At 30.9% G+C, this 16,029-nt stretch overlaps 1 protein-coding gene across 2 annotated transcripts; it reads right to left on the reverse strand.

Annotated features, from left to right (window-relative positions):
- Positions 1 to 4,842: 4,842 nt before the first annotated feature.
- On the reverse strand, positions 4,843 to 10,764 carry LOC127796424 (MLO-like protein 6). Of its 2 annotated transcripts, XM_052328559.1 has the most exons (15): positions 10,225 to 10,764; positions 10,060 to 10,117; positions 9,673 to 9,935; positions 9,418 to 9,534; positions 9,201 to 9,261; positions 8,624 to 8,712; positions 7,855 to 7,929; positions 7,562 to 7,656; positions 7,307 to 7,356; positions 7,097 to 7,137; positions 6,799 to 6,972; positions 6,636 to 6,671; positions 6,291 to 6,358; positions 5,959 to 6,019; positions 4,852 to 5,559 (listed from the first exon to the last, which is right to left on the reverse strand). In XM_052328559.1, exons 1-15 carry the CDS (start codon positions 10,345 to 10,347, stop codon positions 5,143 to 5,145), a joined length of 1,728 nt encoding a protein of 575 aa, XP_052184519.1. In that variant the 5' UTR covers positions 10,348 to 10,764; the 3' UTR covers positions 4,852 to 5,142. The 2 variants fall into 2 exon arrangements, with proteins under 2 accessions (XP_052184520.1, XP_052184519.1); XM_052328560.1 differs by lacking the exons at positions 10,060 to 10,117; positions 10,225 to 10,764 and having other exon boundaries at positions 4,843 to 5,559; positions 9,660 to 9,923.
- Between the last annotated feature and the right edge of the window lie 5,265 nt (positions 10,765 to 16,029).

Consider the following 16,029-nt stretch of genomic DNA (forward strand, 5'->3'; position numbering starts at 1 on the left):
CGTGGAACAGGGCGACAAGACCCCAAAACGAGGTAGAAATTAGAATTTAGAATAGAGAGGGGGTGAAAGTGTAATTTTAGTGAAATCTAGGTGCTATTTGCTGAAGCTAACGGTGGTAAGTGGCAAAGGGGACGGTAGTTTTAGAAAGTGGACAACTATGGGCAATTGTCAAGGACCCAAGGTTGTGGGTCGGGGCCTGGCCATCTTGAGTTGGGCCTTCTCTAATCCGGAGCCCAAAGCTAGTAACAATTGAAAACTTGAAAGTGGCCATGCCTTGTGTGTCTATACAAAATTACATCATAGATAGTAATCAATTTATTTGAAAATAAAAAATAATTAATTTTATAATTAAAAATAAAATTACTTGTAATAAGAGTAGAGTAGAGTGACCTTGATTATAAATAAGATAAATAAAACACAAAAATAAATGATGAATAAACAACTAAACAAATTCCTAACGAAGGATGATAAAGGATGAATAATAATTATAAATTTTTTATAAATGATAAATGGCACCCAAAAATAACTAACAACTTCATATAGTGGAACCCATATAACACTATAAAAAGACTTGATGAATTGTTCTCGTGACAAATTTGACTTGGCTCTCTTTGGATGTCATATCCGTATTAAAGCTACCTTGAAATACATGCAAGTCATTTATGACTTTTCATAGTGTATTTACGATTTTGGCATTTCATGCCATTGTTCTAAAAATCATAATTAATATTATTTTTTAATATTTAATATTTAGTATTAAAAATTAATATTTATTTAAGCTAATAACGACATGACGACGGTCGAAGATGAAGGAAAAGATAGAGATAAGGATTGGTTCGGTGGGTTTTACTTCTTTTGTTTCTTTTTTTTTATTATTTCCAACTAATCTCTTGTATAACTTATGTATTATTTTATAGCAGATTATTATGTAATTAATAGATAAAAATTATAAATATTAAATAGGTTTGATTTAAAATTCAAGAGGATGGTAGACTTTTCATATAAAGTCCAATAGAAAAAATATGAGTTTGATTAATAATATAATTGTGTTTGTTTTAAGATGAATGAGATTTTCATAATTGTGCATGCAAGTGTTTGCAAGCTTGTTCTAGTATTTATATTTATACGTAGTGTTTGTTAATTAAGATATAGATTAAAAAAAAATAAAATATGAAAAGTTTTTTATGTAATTTTTATAAAAGAAATCACGTGATTTCTTACCTAGAATTGTTAGATAAACTTATCTCTCATCTCTATAAATAAATTTATTTTGAACTTTAAAGATAATAAAAAATAACCTATATGTCCCTCACTACATTGCAAAAAATTTAACAAATAATCTAATAAAAATTTTGAAATACTTCTTAACCTTATTTTAATTATTTTATATCTTTGTCCACATTTTAATTTTATCTTAATACAATCTTATCTTACTCATTTTAACAAACGATGCCTTATCATATAGCTTTCATTGTTAAGGATTTGATAACAATTAAATTTGAATTCAATTAACAAATCTTAATTAATTTTGTATGATTTAATTTTAGATTTTCAAATTTTAATTTCAAGTTTTTTGGCTTGATTTTAAATATTAAAATTTTATTTACAGGAAAAATATTAAAATTTTATTTTTAATTGAATAAACAAGAATAACCAACATCTAAGAAAATAATGTTTATTAATTTTGCTGGAGAATAAGAAGCTATATTCAATGTCAAATTATTGAAGTTTTACCAATATCCCTCCGTTAACCATTTAAGGAAAGCCCCGTTGAATCTATTAATTATATGAATAAAGTAAAATTTGTAAAATCTACATAAAAATTCAATTAAAGAACCAACCAACGTTCCCAATAAAATATAGTGGGCCTATAAATGAAAAATAACTCTCAAGGCATGTATAAATCATCTAATCTAATATATGTTTATGATGATTCCGCATTTAAGGCATAATAATTATGAAATTTTGATTGTGCCAAATATGAAAATTTTAAAAGTGTGGAGGTATATATTAAAATTTTAGAACTTTAGGGGGCAACCATCCCCATCCGCCCCTGTTTCCTACCCCAACCAGCAAGTAAAACCAACTTCTTTTTTCAATCGTCCCCTCCCTTCCCTTCCCTCAACCTCAAACGTGACGTGAAGGTTAAGGTATTAATAAATAGGGTCAAGCCTGAATTTCAATCCTTCTTGTGAGTTTCTCAAAAGTTTTCTTCAAAGTCAGTGTTTTGTAAATTTGTAGTGCTTTGAAAGTTAATTATTAAATTGGTAATAAGTTTGTTTTATTTTAAGATAAAGTAGTTTTGTTATGTCTTATTTTTAGTTTTTAAATAATTTTATTAGTTAATGATAAATGTATTATATTTTCAAATATTTAATTAATTAATGAAATTATTTAAAAAGTGAAAACAAGAGGTGATAAATTCATATTATTTAAAAATAAATTACTGTTTAACCATTGTTCTTAAAATAATAATTAATATTAATATTTAATAATAATTTTTAATATTTAGTATTAAAAACTAATATTTATTTAAGCTAAGAATGCCATTACAATGATAAAAAACGAATGGGAAGACAGAGAGAATGATCAGTTTGGTGGATTTTTCTTCTTTCATGTTGACATCTTCTATAACTCACGCATTATTTTAAAACAGATTAGGTAGTGAATAGATGTAAATTATAAATGTTAAACATTCAATAGATTATATTTGAAGTTCAAGAGAATGATAGGCTTTTCATATAAAGTTTAGGAGGGAAAAAATATAGGTTTGGCCAATAATATAATGAATAATGTTATTAATTTTCAATAAAGATGAATAATGATAATATAATAACCCATGTAAACTGTATAATTTGTTTGGAAAAGATGAAAGAACATCCAACAGATTTTATTTTTTATATTTTAAATAGATGTGTAATGCCATGTAACACAGTCCACATGAGTTGCCACATCAGAACTGTTCATTCCTACTAGAAATGAATAGCATTATTGTAATATAATTGTGTTTGTTTTAAGATGAATGAGATTTCCATCATTATGTAGGCAAATGCTTGCAAGCTTGTTCTAGTATTCGTATTTAGATAGTGTTTGTTAACCAAAATACGGGATAAAAAAATAAAATATGAAAAATATTTTAGGCAAAAATAATTTTTATTATATTTGTTAAATTTATTTAATAACCCTTAGAAAAGAATTCATGTAACTTATTATATGAAATTGTTTATATATATTTATTTTTTCTCTCTTCAAATAAATTTATCTTGAATTTTACAAATAAAAAAAATGGCCTATGGCCTATATGTCTCCTAATACATTCCAAAAAATTTAATAAATAATCTAATAAAAATCTTAGAATGTTTTTCAATCTTATATTGACAATTCCATATATTAGTTTAAAAAACATTCAAATATTATCTTGATACAAATTTATTTTACTCGTTTTAATAAATACTAACTTTCATTGTTAAGGATTTGATAACAATTAAATTAACAAATCTTAATTAATTTTGTATGATCTAATTTTAGATTTCAAAATTTAATTTTGGGTTTTTGGCTTAGTTTTAAATATTTAAATTTTATTTACAGAAAAAATATTAGAATTTTATTTTTAATTGAATAAATAAGGATAACCAACATCTATGAAAATAATGTTTATTAATTTTGCTGGAGAATAACAAGCTATGGTCAATGTCAAATTATTGAAGTTTTGCCAATATCCCTCCCTTGACCATTTAAGTAAGCCCGTTGAATCTATTAATTATATGAATAAAGTAAATTTGCTAAAATCTACATAAAAATTTAATTGAAGAACATACGTTACCAATAAAATCAGCTACCATCTACTTAATTATGATTGAAGAATGAGTAATTTTTTTTTTTTGACTTCCAATGTATAGGTTGAACGGTTAAATAAGTAATATGTCAGTGTTAATTTGGTAGATTGCGAGTTTTATTCTCGTCTTATATAAAAGTTAAAGGCTCAACTTGTGATTTAATTTTTCTAACGTAGTCAAAAGCATGAGCACTGGGCGTCATGCAAAAATGATCATATTAAAAATGAATAATTTTTATTTCTTAGCGGAGGTAATTGAGTGGGCCTATAAATAAAAAATAACTCAAGACATGTATAAATCATCTAATAATATATGTTCATGATTAGCATTTAAGGCACAATTATGAAATTTGATTGTGGCAAATATGAAAATTTTAAAAGTGTGGGGGTATATATTAAAATTTTAGAACTTTAGGGGGAACCATCCGCCCCTGTTTCCTACCCCAACCAGCAAGTAGAACCTACTTTTTTTTCAATCGTCCCCTGCCCTCCCTTCAACGTGACGTGAAGGTTAAGGCATTAGCAAAAATTTCAATCATTGTTGTGAGTTTGTCAAAAGTTTTTTCAATTCTATTATTTATTTGTTTCCTAATAGTTGTATATTGATGATTTATATTTTAATAATTTAATTAGATAGCATTTGTTAAAATGAATAAGATAAAAAAATATCAAGATAATGTCGAAATGATTTTCAGACCAAGATATGAAATAATCAAGATAAGATTAGAATCATTTCAAGATTTTTATCAAATTATTTGTTAAATTTTTTAAAATACATTAGAGGATACAAAAATTATTTTTGTCTTATCTATAAAAATCAAGATATGCTTATCTTGAAGGGGGAGAGAGATAAACATATCTTCAAAAATCAAGATAAGAAATCACATTACTTTTTTTTTACAATAATTACTAAATAAGTTTAACAAATATGTTAAAAACATCAAACATCCATAATGTTTTCTATATCTAACTATTTTTTCTTTTTGCCTTCATTAACGAACACCCCCTAATAAACATACTTTGTAAAAACACATAATGGCCAAGGCCTTCCAAGTTCATACTTTATGGTCGGATTGAGATTTGAGAGATGATATGGGCTACGGTCGATCTTTATCTTTATGATGATTTTGGCATAAAAAAAAATATGATGAATGATTTTGATGGATGTTAGTGAATACAAAGTTTCCATTAGAGATAAGAAGACAAGATATTACACCTATTTTCTAATTACAAGCTTAATTTCCTGCCAAAATCAAAGGCTTTCCACGATTTTATAATTGTCCTCATTGGCCACTCCAAAATATTAATTAATTTCGCGTACTTCTTGCTCTTTCAAATGAAAAATCACGCGACTCCACGTCTATCTCACGCTCGGTGGGAGCCACCCGGCTGGACCCCTGCTCTTGCCGGCCGCTCAGCTCTACCTCACGGCCGGACTGGTGTGGCGGCTGCGGAGGGGGTGAGGGCGAGCCCTCGATTTCCCTGTGTTCGAAATTTGATGATATCCTGGGCGACGACTGGAAACTGTCCATCTCGCTCCGGTAATGGCGGAGGAGGTGGACTGGGGAGGTGTGGTGGGAAGGCGTCGCCGGCCAGCTCGACGGGGAAGAGGCCAGGCCGGTATGGCGGTCGTGCTTGATGTTTTTCTTGGCCGTGCGGAGCCATTTTCGGAGAGCTGCGGCCACTCTTTCGTTGAATATGGTTGGCTTCATTGTTGAACCCATCTGTTAATTAAATTACACCAATTAGCAAATATTTTGAGTCCAATAATTGAGGAAAATTTGAACCTAAAGTGCTAAACTTCACTTTTGTTGGTAACAAAAAATGTTTAATCAGCGTGGTCAGGGATGTTACAAGTATATATTCTTTTTTAGTTTAGCAGGAATTAATATATTACTACTCCAAAATATATACATTTCCTTGAGATGGTTTAATTTAATTAATAATTAGTTCCATTGTCATCAAAGTCATGGATATGGTTGTTCTTAATATATTTTGGTTAATAAAATTTTGTGATGAATGGTTGAGTCTTCAATGCCTGCCTGGTAGTGCAAATAATGCAGGTTTAATGAAATGAAATAGCATATATATAATTTTTGTTCGTTTAAGGCTGAAATTTTTACCTGTGTGACAAGGGCATAGAGAGGGAGAGTGACGTAGCTACACAAGATTTGTACAAGGACCCTGAATCAAATTATCATATAATTGGAGCATGTTAGCAAATTTTAAGGACTTAATATATCACTAACAAAAATGATATTTTTATAAAAATTAATTGTCAGCCAAATGTTATAATTATAGTCATGTTTTGTTTTAATTTTTAATTTTTATTTTTTTGCTGAGATAGTAGTCGTATTTTATGATTACTAAGTACTAACAAATGGATTATTTTGGACAATATTTTATTTTATATGAATAAGAATAATAATTGGACAGACAAATGAAGGAGACTCACCCCATAGACAGTCGTATGATTACATCTTCTAAATTGGAGTGGAAACAAGACTTCAATCCGAATTCATACTGAAATCAAAAGAAAAATCAAGATCAGGGGGTGGGTGCATTAAAAGATTTAATCACATGCTCGACTTGAGTTGTAATACTAATAATAATAAATACAAAAATAATATCTTCATCATATATATCATTATGTTATTAGAAATTATATTATGTCCAATAATATAATTTAGAAATTATATTATTGGACGGATATTTTTCCTTCTTTCAGGTTTAGAAAATTTGACATAATTAATAAAGGGCAGACAATGAGATATGGAAAGCTAGGAGTTTGGTGGCTTACCCAAGTCCATGCAAAGAAAGCAAACTGGAAGGCGTTCTACATTGATTAACGCACAAAAAGAAAATAGAAAAAAAAAAAAGCAATTAAATATCTGCCATATTAATTAAAGACATACAATGCAAAATGACACAATGATTTATTTGAGAGAGATAAAAAATAATACCTGAAAAAAGACAAAGTTGATAAGGTAGAGAACGAGGCGGGGCCGGTTGAACCAGAAGAGATCGTCGCCGGGCTGAACCACCGGCACCCCTTTCACCACCTCGCATCTCTCTTGGATTCTAAGCCCCATCTTAGTTATGACCACCTGCAGCTTCGTTCCCACCAGAAGAATTATCTGCACGAATCATCACCATCACCACCAGCCGCCGATCATTATTTTCGACCACCAAATTATAATTTTAATATATGTTAAATTAATTATTTAAAGTCATATATACGGAATATTCAGCTGGGCTTACAATTAATGGGGTAAATGGCAGCCAGAAATAGGAATACCAGCCTGTACGCGTAAGATTTGAGGGATTTAGAAGATCTTTAAGTCAAAAGTGTGCTAAATCAACCCACTATTAGTATTAGCATTGTCAATCATTAATATAAGATTACGAATATTCACACCAATCATTAATTATTTACTTATAATAATAAATTATTAATTAAAGAGTGCTCACCGTGGGTATTAAACAGTAGGAAAAACACGGCAAAGAACCAGATTGGCGGACTGCAAAGAATTGTTAGTTAGTTGTCAGTGTCCGTAATCAAACACCAAGATCTTGGGATGAGAACTTAATAAGAGTGTCATTATGTATAAATATAATTATTAATAGAGGAAGGGTATCACACACACACATATATATATATATATATATACTGGGTTAAGAAAAAGAAAGGTAAAAAAAATAAAAAATCAATAATTAAATGCTAACCTGATGCCCACAACCACCTTGAAATCCTCTTCTAGTGATCTATTTATATACTTCTGGAAATCAAAATTTGTATGGCTTTGAGGTGCCAAATGTGCCTGAAACAAATTAATTAAACAGTCGGATTCGGATACGAGTTAAGTTTGCTACCTCGACAACAATAAGTAAGACGACATATCTGTTTATTTTGGTTTAAATTTTGACTGGAGTTCTTAATGATATATATATAGCTTTAAATATATAGATAATTTATTTATTACATTAATATAGTAGAACAGAGGAGATCACGTACGTACCATGATAAATCCGTGTCGCAGGGTCAAGTAATCAACTTTAGGAACTGACCTCACAAATTGCCTGAAAAAGCAGACCTGAAGGCCAAACAGGGCAGAATTAACTAAGTACGAAAGCAAATCACGCAGTGGCGTCAGCAGAAGGGAAGATGTGGAAAAAGATCGATATAAATCGTGAGTTGGCCGGCCGGGGCCCAACCATGACGTTTGGTTGGTCGAAAATCTGAATACCATTACGACGACGACTTACTACCTACACATACATTATTTTTGTGGTCGTGGACAGCCAGACGGACCGGGACTTCTTTGCCATTGGATTATATATATATATATATATATTAGCGTAACATGTCATTTATTCCAAGTTTTTATGCGCTTATATGATTGAGTGAGCTTTGCCGAGTCAAAGTCAGAATTCAACGAACTGATGACTTATTCGATTCTCTTGAGATCAATGAGTAAGTCACAGCTTAATTAATTAAGTTCATGAATTGAGCAATTAATAATTAATATTGGAGATTAAGTTTAATTAATTAATAACATATAAGCTATATATTTTTACGAGCAGTATCTTAATTTAGATTAATGAACATGTAACATGTATACATATATAGAATGGGGAAGATTATTAAGGACACACACACACACACACATATATATATAGGTACATGCATCGACATATCACATCATATTTTCAATAATAATGTAATCTTGTGTGAACGTATGGGAAGATTGTTGATGATTAATGAATTAATGAGAAGGGTTGACTTACAATCCAAATGAGGACAGGTGTTTTGGCCCAGAACCTCAAGTGCCTTCTCCCAAACGAAGTTTCTCTTGCGAATCTGAACCTCTCTGGATCTGCATCACACACATGCCTTTTTTGACATTTTAAACATATGCATCTATATACATTCACATGTACGAAACCTGATCGCAAGGATATATATAATTACTTTGCTCATTCTTCTATTTTTAGCCATGTTTTAACCAACAACATATTAATAAATCACGTAATTCTATAAGATTGGGTCTTTGGATAGATTGATTTTAAATTAATAATTAATTTGAAATTAACATAAACTTGCACATTTCAAATACCAATAATATGTTATATATGTCAATGCATTCATATATATTTATGGGAAGTACCAAGTGTTTTCCTGTATATAATTGAGAGCCTTACATTCTAACATGCTATGCGGACGCGTTCATATTGGGGATGTGAGAAATGTGGCTAGCATCCATATATAAATATATATATATATATATATTTGTATTTGTTTATGTATATACCATTCTTTGAAACTTAATTACCCTAAACCAAAGTAAAATAAAAACTTAATTACCATGAGAGAACTGGTACTCGACTGTTCTTGTTTCCTTTTCCCATGCTTTCCAACTTCTCATCTGGATTCACCCAAGTAATCAATCAATGTATATACATGCATATATATAATATATTGTTGCATGTATATATATGATTAGATATGAAGACATATATACGTTAATTATGGAAGAGAAATTAAAGGGAAGGAATATACATGTATGTATGTATACAGGTACCTTAAGTCTTCCGAGAACCATGGTGAGAATACAGTAAATGACATGGAAAACCGCCAGCACAAAAATGAATATGTGAAGTTGATGAATCCCATCCGCAGACACAAATGGCACCTTATTCTGAAATTAATCACATTAAATATTAGTTATAAGAGCGACAGAGCTAATTATAATTAAATAATTTGCTCAATTTGCATGTGTGCCATTGAACTAATTAAGAAGCAAATGGAAGCAAGTAGAAGTACTGGAAGGTCATGCCTTGGCCGCGCATTTGTCAGTTCCGGCCGCCTCCAGAACACGCCGGAAACTTCCCTCAGAGCTCGACAGCGCAGCCTCCAGAAGCTTTCGGCGGTGTTCTCCTTCTTCTCCATAATCGAGATGATTGAATTTGTTTAGTTCAGTCTCTTGTTTCTTGTTGCACGGATGCCAAGTTGCCCCCACGCTCTTCGATATGCATATGTTGGAAATTGTACTTTGCCCCATTGTTAGCAGCAACGATATAAACCCGAGCAACATAAGCTCTTCAAAAAATAAAAGAAAAAGATTAATCAGCCACTGTTATCTAGGCTCTCTTAATTGGACATCATAAATAAATTAACAACACAGTGTAGTGGTTTTATTATTATTATTTTTCTTTTGGTTTACCTGATTTGATCTTTTCAAGTGCTTCATGGAGAGCTTTCTCGTGTCTCTTCTTCAACCACTGTAATTAGTAGTGCAAGAATATCAATTAATTAACTGTGAATTAATCTAAAGCTCCAAATTGAAAAACTATATGAAGTGTGCAAATATATATCAATAAACACTTGCCTTGCCAATGAGATGGATGATGTATTCGATAACAATTGAGACTGCGACCAGTAGGAAACAAACCGCTGCAACTGCCCATGTCGGCGTTTCCTCCAAAGACCGTCCTCCTCCACCTCCGGCCATATCTGCCCCTCAAAAACCCACCGGAAAACTTGCTCTCTTCTCTGTAGCAGAGAGTGAAATGAAGACCAGCTGGAAACAAGAAAATAATTAAATCTCTCTAACGAACATTAATTTGCTCATACACACACACACTCACACTCTTCCAGAGGTTTTGAGTCATCGGATGGACATATATTGTGTGTGTGTGTGTGAGTATATAACTGATCAAGATTGAAAGAAATAAAAGGGTGGATAGGAGAAGTGGACTGTGGATCGATGACTTCTGACTTCTAGACGCGTAAACATAATCGCTAAGGAACAGAGACTGGCTGACTGGATATATACTGATGGATGGAAGTGAAAAATATTGACTTGGTCGAAATATTGGGTGGTTTTTCTTTTTTCCCAATTTTATATTTTCTCAAAGATTTCTTTGACTACTTCTCTATATGTTTTGGAATTTGTCAATAAAAGTTAATCACTTCCCCATACAATAAACCTATTTGCAACTGAATGAATGATTGATGCAGTGCATCAAACAAAATATGAGTAGCAGCTCATGTGGAAAGTTGAGTTGATTTGTGAGATATCACATCTCTTATAAATATCGTGTTTTAACACTCTAAATTTTTTTTTTTTAATTTTTTGGATGGGCTAGTGGTAGTGGTGGTCACCATAAGTTGAATGAGATGGAGCCCATCATATCATAAATACTTAGTTGCCCTCTCGCAACAATTGAAAGATCTCCTCGGCTTCCCAAAAAAATGACAGTCAAAACGTTTTAAGAATTTTATAGGCTTATATATATATATATGTATATATAATCAAAAAGTTTTTATTATATTAAATTTATAGTTTTAAAAATAAAGTAATAAAGTATTTTCAAGTTATTTTCTATATAACAAATATTTGCGATTTTATATAAAAATAGTTATTTGCCTTTCCTACCTTCAATATTATTTAAAAACAAAAACTCAACATAGCGCCCTATATAATTTAATTTAATAACTTTTACCGTAATGCCAAGGGGTGCCACCAGAAACATTTAATTTAATACAATTAAAAATCATATGTAAGTTAATGTGCATGTAAATGACTTAATTACCCCTATCATGGTGACAAGAAACCTATTGCAACCTATTACTTCAATCAATGTATATTCAAACAAATTAATTGCTCTCGTTATCAGTTAAGACTTTTCTTATTATTAATTACACAAATTAATTGCTATTTTTATTACTATTTTCATTTGATTTTAGGATTTTGTTAACAGAGTTCTCCTTAATATCTATTTAATATATTTTATTTTCAATATCTAATCATTTTTAATAAAATATTTTAAAATATGATATATTTATTATTAATTAATAAAAATATTTAAATATTAAAATAAAATTAATTAAATGCACCTTAGGTGCTTGTTAACAAAACCCTTAATTTTATTAAATTATTTTGGGTAATACTATTGTTATGTAAATGCATCTTATTTTTAGTTTAAAAATACTTTTATTGCTTGACAATAAATGTGTCGTGTTTTATGATATTTTATAGACCAATAAAATTATTTTAAAACTAAAAATTATATGCATTTACTACACTTCAATCATTGATTTAGATCAATGATTAGCATTATCCAATTCTTTTTAGGCTAAAATACACTAGACACTTTTAAAATTTAATTAACCCCCTTATGATTTTATTTTTAATAAATAACCCATTTGATATTATTGTTCGATGAACAAAACTAGATTCACACGCTAAAAAAAGAAAAAAAAAACCATAATGTTTTAATTAATCCAGAATAATTACACACAATTTTGTTTCTATAAATCAAGTAAATGCAAAAATATCAAATTTACCCTTAAGTGGAGAAAAATGGTGCCAATTACTAATTTGAAAAGAAAAATAAATAAAAAAGTGAAAAATATAACTACTAACCCCAATGTATCTCTAACCATAAATATATAGGATGTTCTTATGGTGATCTGATTAAACTGATGAATTTTTCTTCAAGAATCCTATCCTTAGGAGTGCTTTCAAACCACTTAATTAAACTCAAGTTTTTGCTTGCTTTTTCACTAGAGCTATTTTTTATTTGGGTTCATTACATATGTTTGATTTGTTCTTATTCACTTTGGTGGCTTAGTGGGTGGGAGTATATCTATTAGTGGTATGGCATTTGATTTGTTCTTATGGTGTTTGGGTAGAGCTTAGTCTGTTGAATGTTAGGCTGTAGATTTATTCTATTTGTATTGTTCTATTTAATTAGAGCAATATATAGCTAGTTTAGTAGATAAATTGACGATATATAGTTGCTATCATTTGTCACAATTTGTGCTCTAATTGAGACTTAGCATACTATATATGGATTGTCCATTTTGGATGGTTGAAATATATATATAGTTGGTAGTGTTGTGTGTCTCCATGAGTGTAAGTGTGCGCCCGCGCTTTTGTGTCTCACATTAGCTATGCAAAGAAAAGATAGTGGGTATTAATATTCCTCTCTTACTCTGGGGTTTAGGCCTCAAGGGGCACTTTTAGATTTTGTGAGTGGGCGAGTCTCTTAATCCTCTCGCGCGCGTTGTCATCGCTGTCCGTCGGATCAATGTCTATATATATATACATATTTGGATAAACTCATATTTATTATTATTATTATTATTATTTTTGGTAACGGACTGCACATTTACGCCATTGGCACTTCGAGAGCTCCAATTATTGGAGTTAATGGCCGTTTTCATTACCGACATGAATGCTGTGACGGTTCGGCTTTCTGGGTTTGAAGAGCTACTGCCCGACAGAGTTTCTGTTAGATCTGGTCATTCGTGATCGCCGTTCGTCACAGCTGACTATTGTAACTAAAGTGGACAGTCGTCGGAACTTGCTTGCGTGTGACAGGAGCAAGGCGCCACTGTCTTTCGGACAGTGCTTTCCAGGGTGCCTCGGTCGTTGTTTTACCACTGCCGTCGACTAATTTTTCGGTAGCCATCTGCCTCGCCAGATTCTGGATTTGCTATTATTTTATGGTTATCAAGCTCTGTGCTGTTCCTGTTGCTGTTATTGCGTTAACTCGTTGTTGCTTGCTTGTTGATTCTGTGAAATATTCAATTGTTATGGTTGCTGTTTCCATAATCGAATTATATACATATACAAATTTGCTATTGCTTGGGATGACGTCCGTGAATGCTGCCCCCACTACCACCGCAACTTTTTAGTGAGAAAGGAGATAAATTCGGATATTATTCATCAACAATTACGTTGGAGGAGAATTCGAACACGAAGACTAAGCTTCCCTAGCTGACCACTGAGACCACCTTGGGGTTACAAATTTGCTATTGCTGTTCTAACAGGCAGGACTTTCTCTATTTTAGTTCTCTTTATTTGCTTCATTTTTGTTTGGAATTGTAGATTTTGATATATTTATGGAGATGCAATACAGAAATTGTGTTGTTTGATCGGGGAATAACGTGGAGATATTTAAGGAGAATTTTTGGTTGTGACTTGTGGCATAATTATATATAATTCTTTTATACATAGATTGATTCTAATTAGTGTAAATATTACTAAATACTCGAATTTATTTTGAGTTTAAAATTATATGAACAGGTTACATACATTATTAAATATTATTAATTTTTTTATAAACATATATATATATATATTAATTATTCTTTGAATAATAATGTTGTTGACAGAACCAGCTCTAAAATTGACCAAAATGATTAAATAAAATATTTATATCTCTCTATATGATTATGATGTTTCTATATATATATATATGAAGATTATAATCTATTAATATTCAGAAGTTTCTTTTAGAGCCCAAGACAAATTCTCCCACTTTTAACTTTATTTACACGACATCCGTCTGTCTCTGCACTTTTCCACTGCCTTTTACTTGGAAGTATATTAATTAATTTCGTATATATTGCTGTCTGTCTATTAGTGGAGTCTTGGGTTGGGTTAACGCTTAATAATAATACATATGAGTCGTATAACTTTGACGTTAGCATATATAACAAACTGAATTACGCAATTAGTTATTATCGTAAGTTGGTTTAATAACGACATGCATAATTGGTCAACAAGTGGCATTAATTATTACAATCTCCTACTCCTCCTGCTTTGAAGACCAGTAATTAGAAACGGAAATTTTGTTGGAGAAGAAATTGGTGTTAAAGCTCCTATTTATTTTTCATCATTAATTAATTAAGACACGAGATATGAAGCCATAAATAAATATATTTATTACATTTTATTTTTAATTTATAATAAATGCGTATTAATTTTTTCATAAGACTTCACCAGCCAATGTGTGTTAACTAGTAAAATTATCCATTTATTAATTATAGATTTTTTACTCTTTTATAATGAATTAATAATATGCCCCCTTATCCTTAATTAATATCCAAACAATAGAAAAACACATTAATTATTTGATGAACCTCCAAAGGCCATGTCTTTGCAATTCCAAATGAACTGGATTACAAATCTTGTTATTGTTTATTAAAATTAATTTGACACCAACTGTGGCAATCTTGTGATTGAACTTTAGTGAATGGACGGACCTTTATGTTATGGACTAATTCCAAAAATAAAGAAATCAAAGTGAGTTCCTCAAGATCATCATATATATATATATACAAGGAAGACGCCCATATACATGCATGGTTAGAATTAGTCCAGATTTCTGAATTTGTGCTATTAATGTTACCTTATGCAGCACAACAGAGGGATTAGCAGAAACAGTAATCTTTCTTAAAAGAGTAAATTACTCTCAGCTGCTCCGTTATTCTTCTTTTATATTATATGTGCTGCACTTAGCTTTGTTCTGTTGATTTGGGTGGCCTTTATGTTAGGGCTTGTTTTCTTATATATGTAGGCGAGGGTGTGTTAATTAAGTAGTGCAGTATTTTACTCTTCTGTTATTCTCTTTACTGCTTAGTAACATGTGTCAGTCAAGTTTTAAAGTATAGCGTTTCAATCTCATGCCACCGGTGGCGATTAGGGCTGATAATGAGTCGAGCTACTCGTGAGCTGGCTCAAGACTCGACTCGAAAATTGGCTCAATAAGCTAGCTCATGATACAAATGAGCCAAGTTTGAGCTCAAATATCTAAATGAGCCGAGTTTGAACTATCATTAGCTCGACTTATTTGGCTCACGAGCCGGCTCAATATATTTATATATATATATTAATTTTATAAATTTATTAAATAAAAAAATATTTATTACTTAATACTCAATAATATAAATATATACTTAATAATTTTATAAATATATTATTTAAATATATATATATATACATAAAAGTAAGGTGATAGTTAATTTTGAGTCAAGCTAGCTCGTAGTCATTATCGAGCTTAAAAAATTAGCTCATATTAAGTTCGAGCCGAACTAAAATCAATCGAGCTAAACTCGAGTTAGGCCTAACTCGGCTGAGTTCGTCTTATTGCCAGCTCCAGTGGCAACTAGGCAACTACTGCTTACAAACTTTGTAGGGAGGACTGTTGCTCTTACCTCTTGCTTACAAATAGAAGCAATCTCTGCCAGTTTTAGGGGCCCATATTTTCGTGGACTTCATGATCCACGATTATGGACTGTTATGGGCCTACTAAGCTCATTAATAAAAGAAGGCTGCCGACATTTCATGGGCCAGGGCCGACCAAATGACATATCCGCAGCCCAAAAGGGGCAAAAAAGT

Source organism: Diospyros lotus, chromosome 3, assembly GCF_014633365.1.
Source record: "Diospyros lotus cultivar Yz01 chromosome 3, ASM1463336v1, whole genome shotgun sequence".
NCBI lineage: Eukaryota > Viridiplantae > Streptophyta > Magnoliopsida > Ericales > Ebenaceae > Diospyros > Diospyros lotus.

What these genes read in the sequence shown, in the direction of transcription:
- LOC127796424 (XM_052328559.1), bottom strand. Translation starts at nt 10,347, where the DNA reads ATGGCCGGAGGTGGAGGAGGACGGTCTTTGGAGGAAACGCCGACATGG. An exon ending in TGCGACACGGATTTATCATG is followed by an intron (nt 7,657 to 7,854) that starts GTACGTACGTGA and finishes AATTTGTTTCAG; the next exon opens with GCACATTTGGCACCTCAAAG. An exon ending in ATCATACGACTGTCTATGGG is followed by an intron (nt 6,020 to 6,290) that starts GTGAGTCTCCTT and finishes AATTTGATTCAG; the next exon opens with GGTCCTTGTACAAATCTTGT.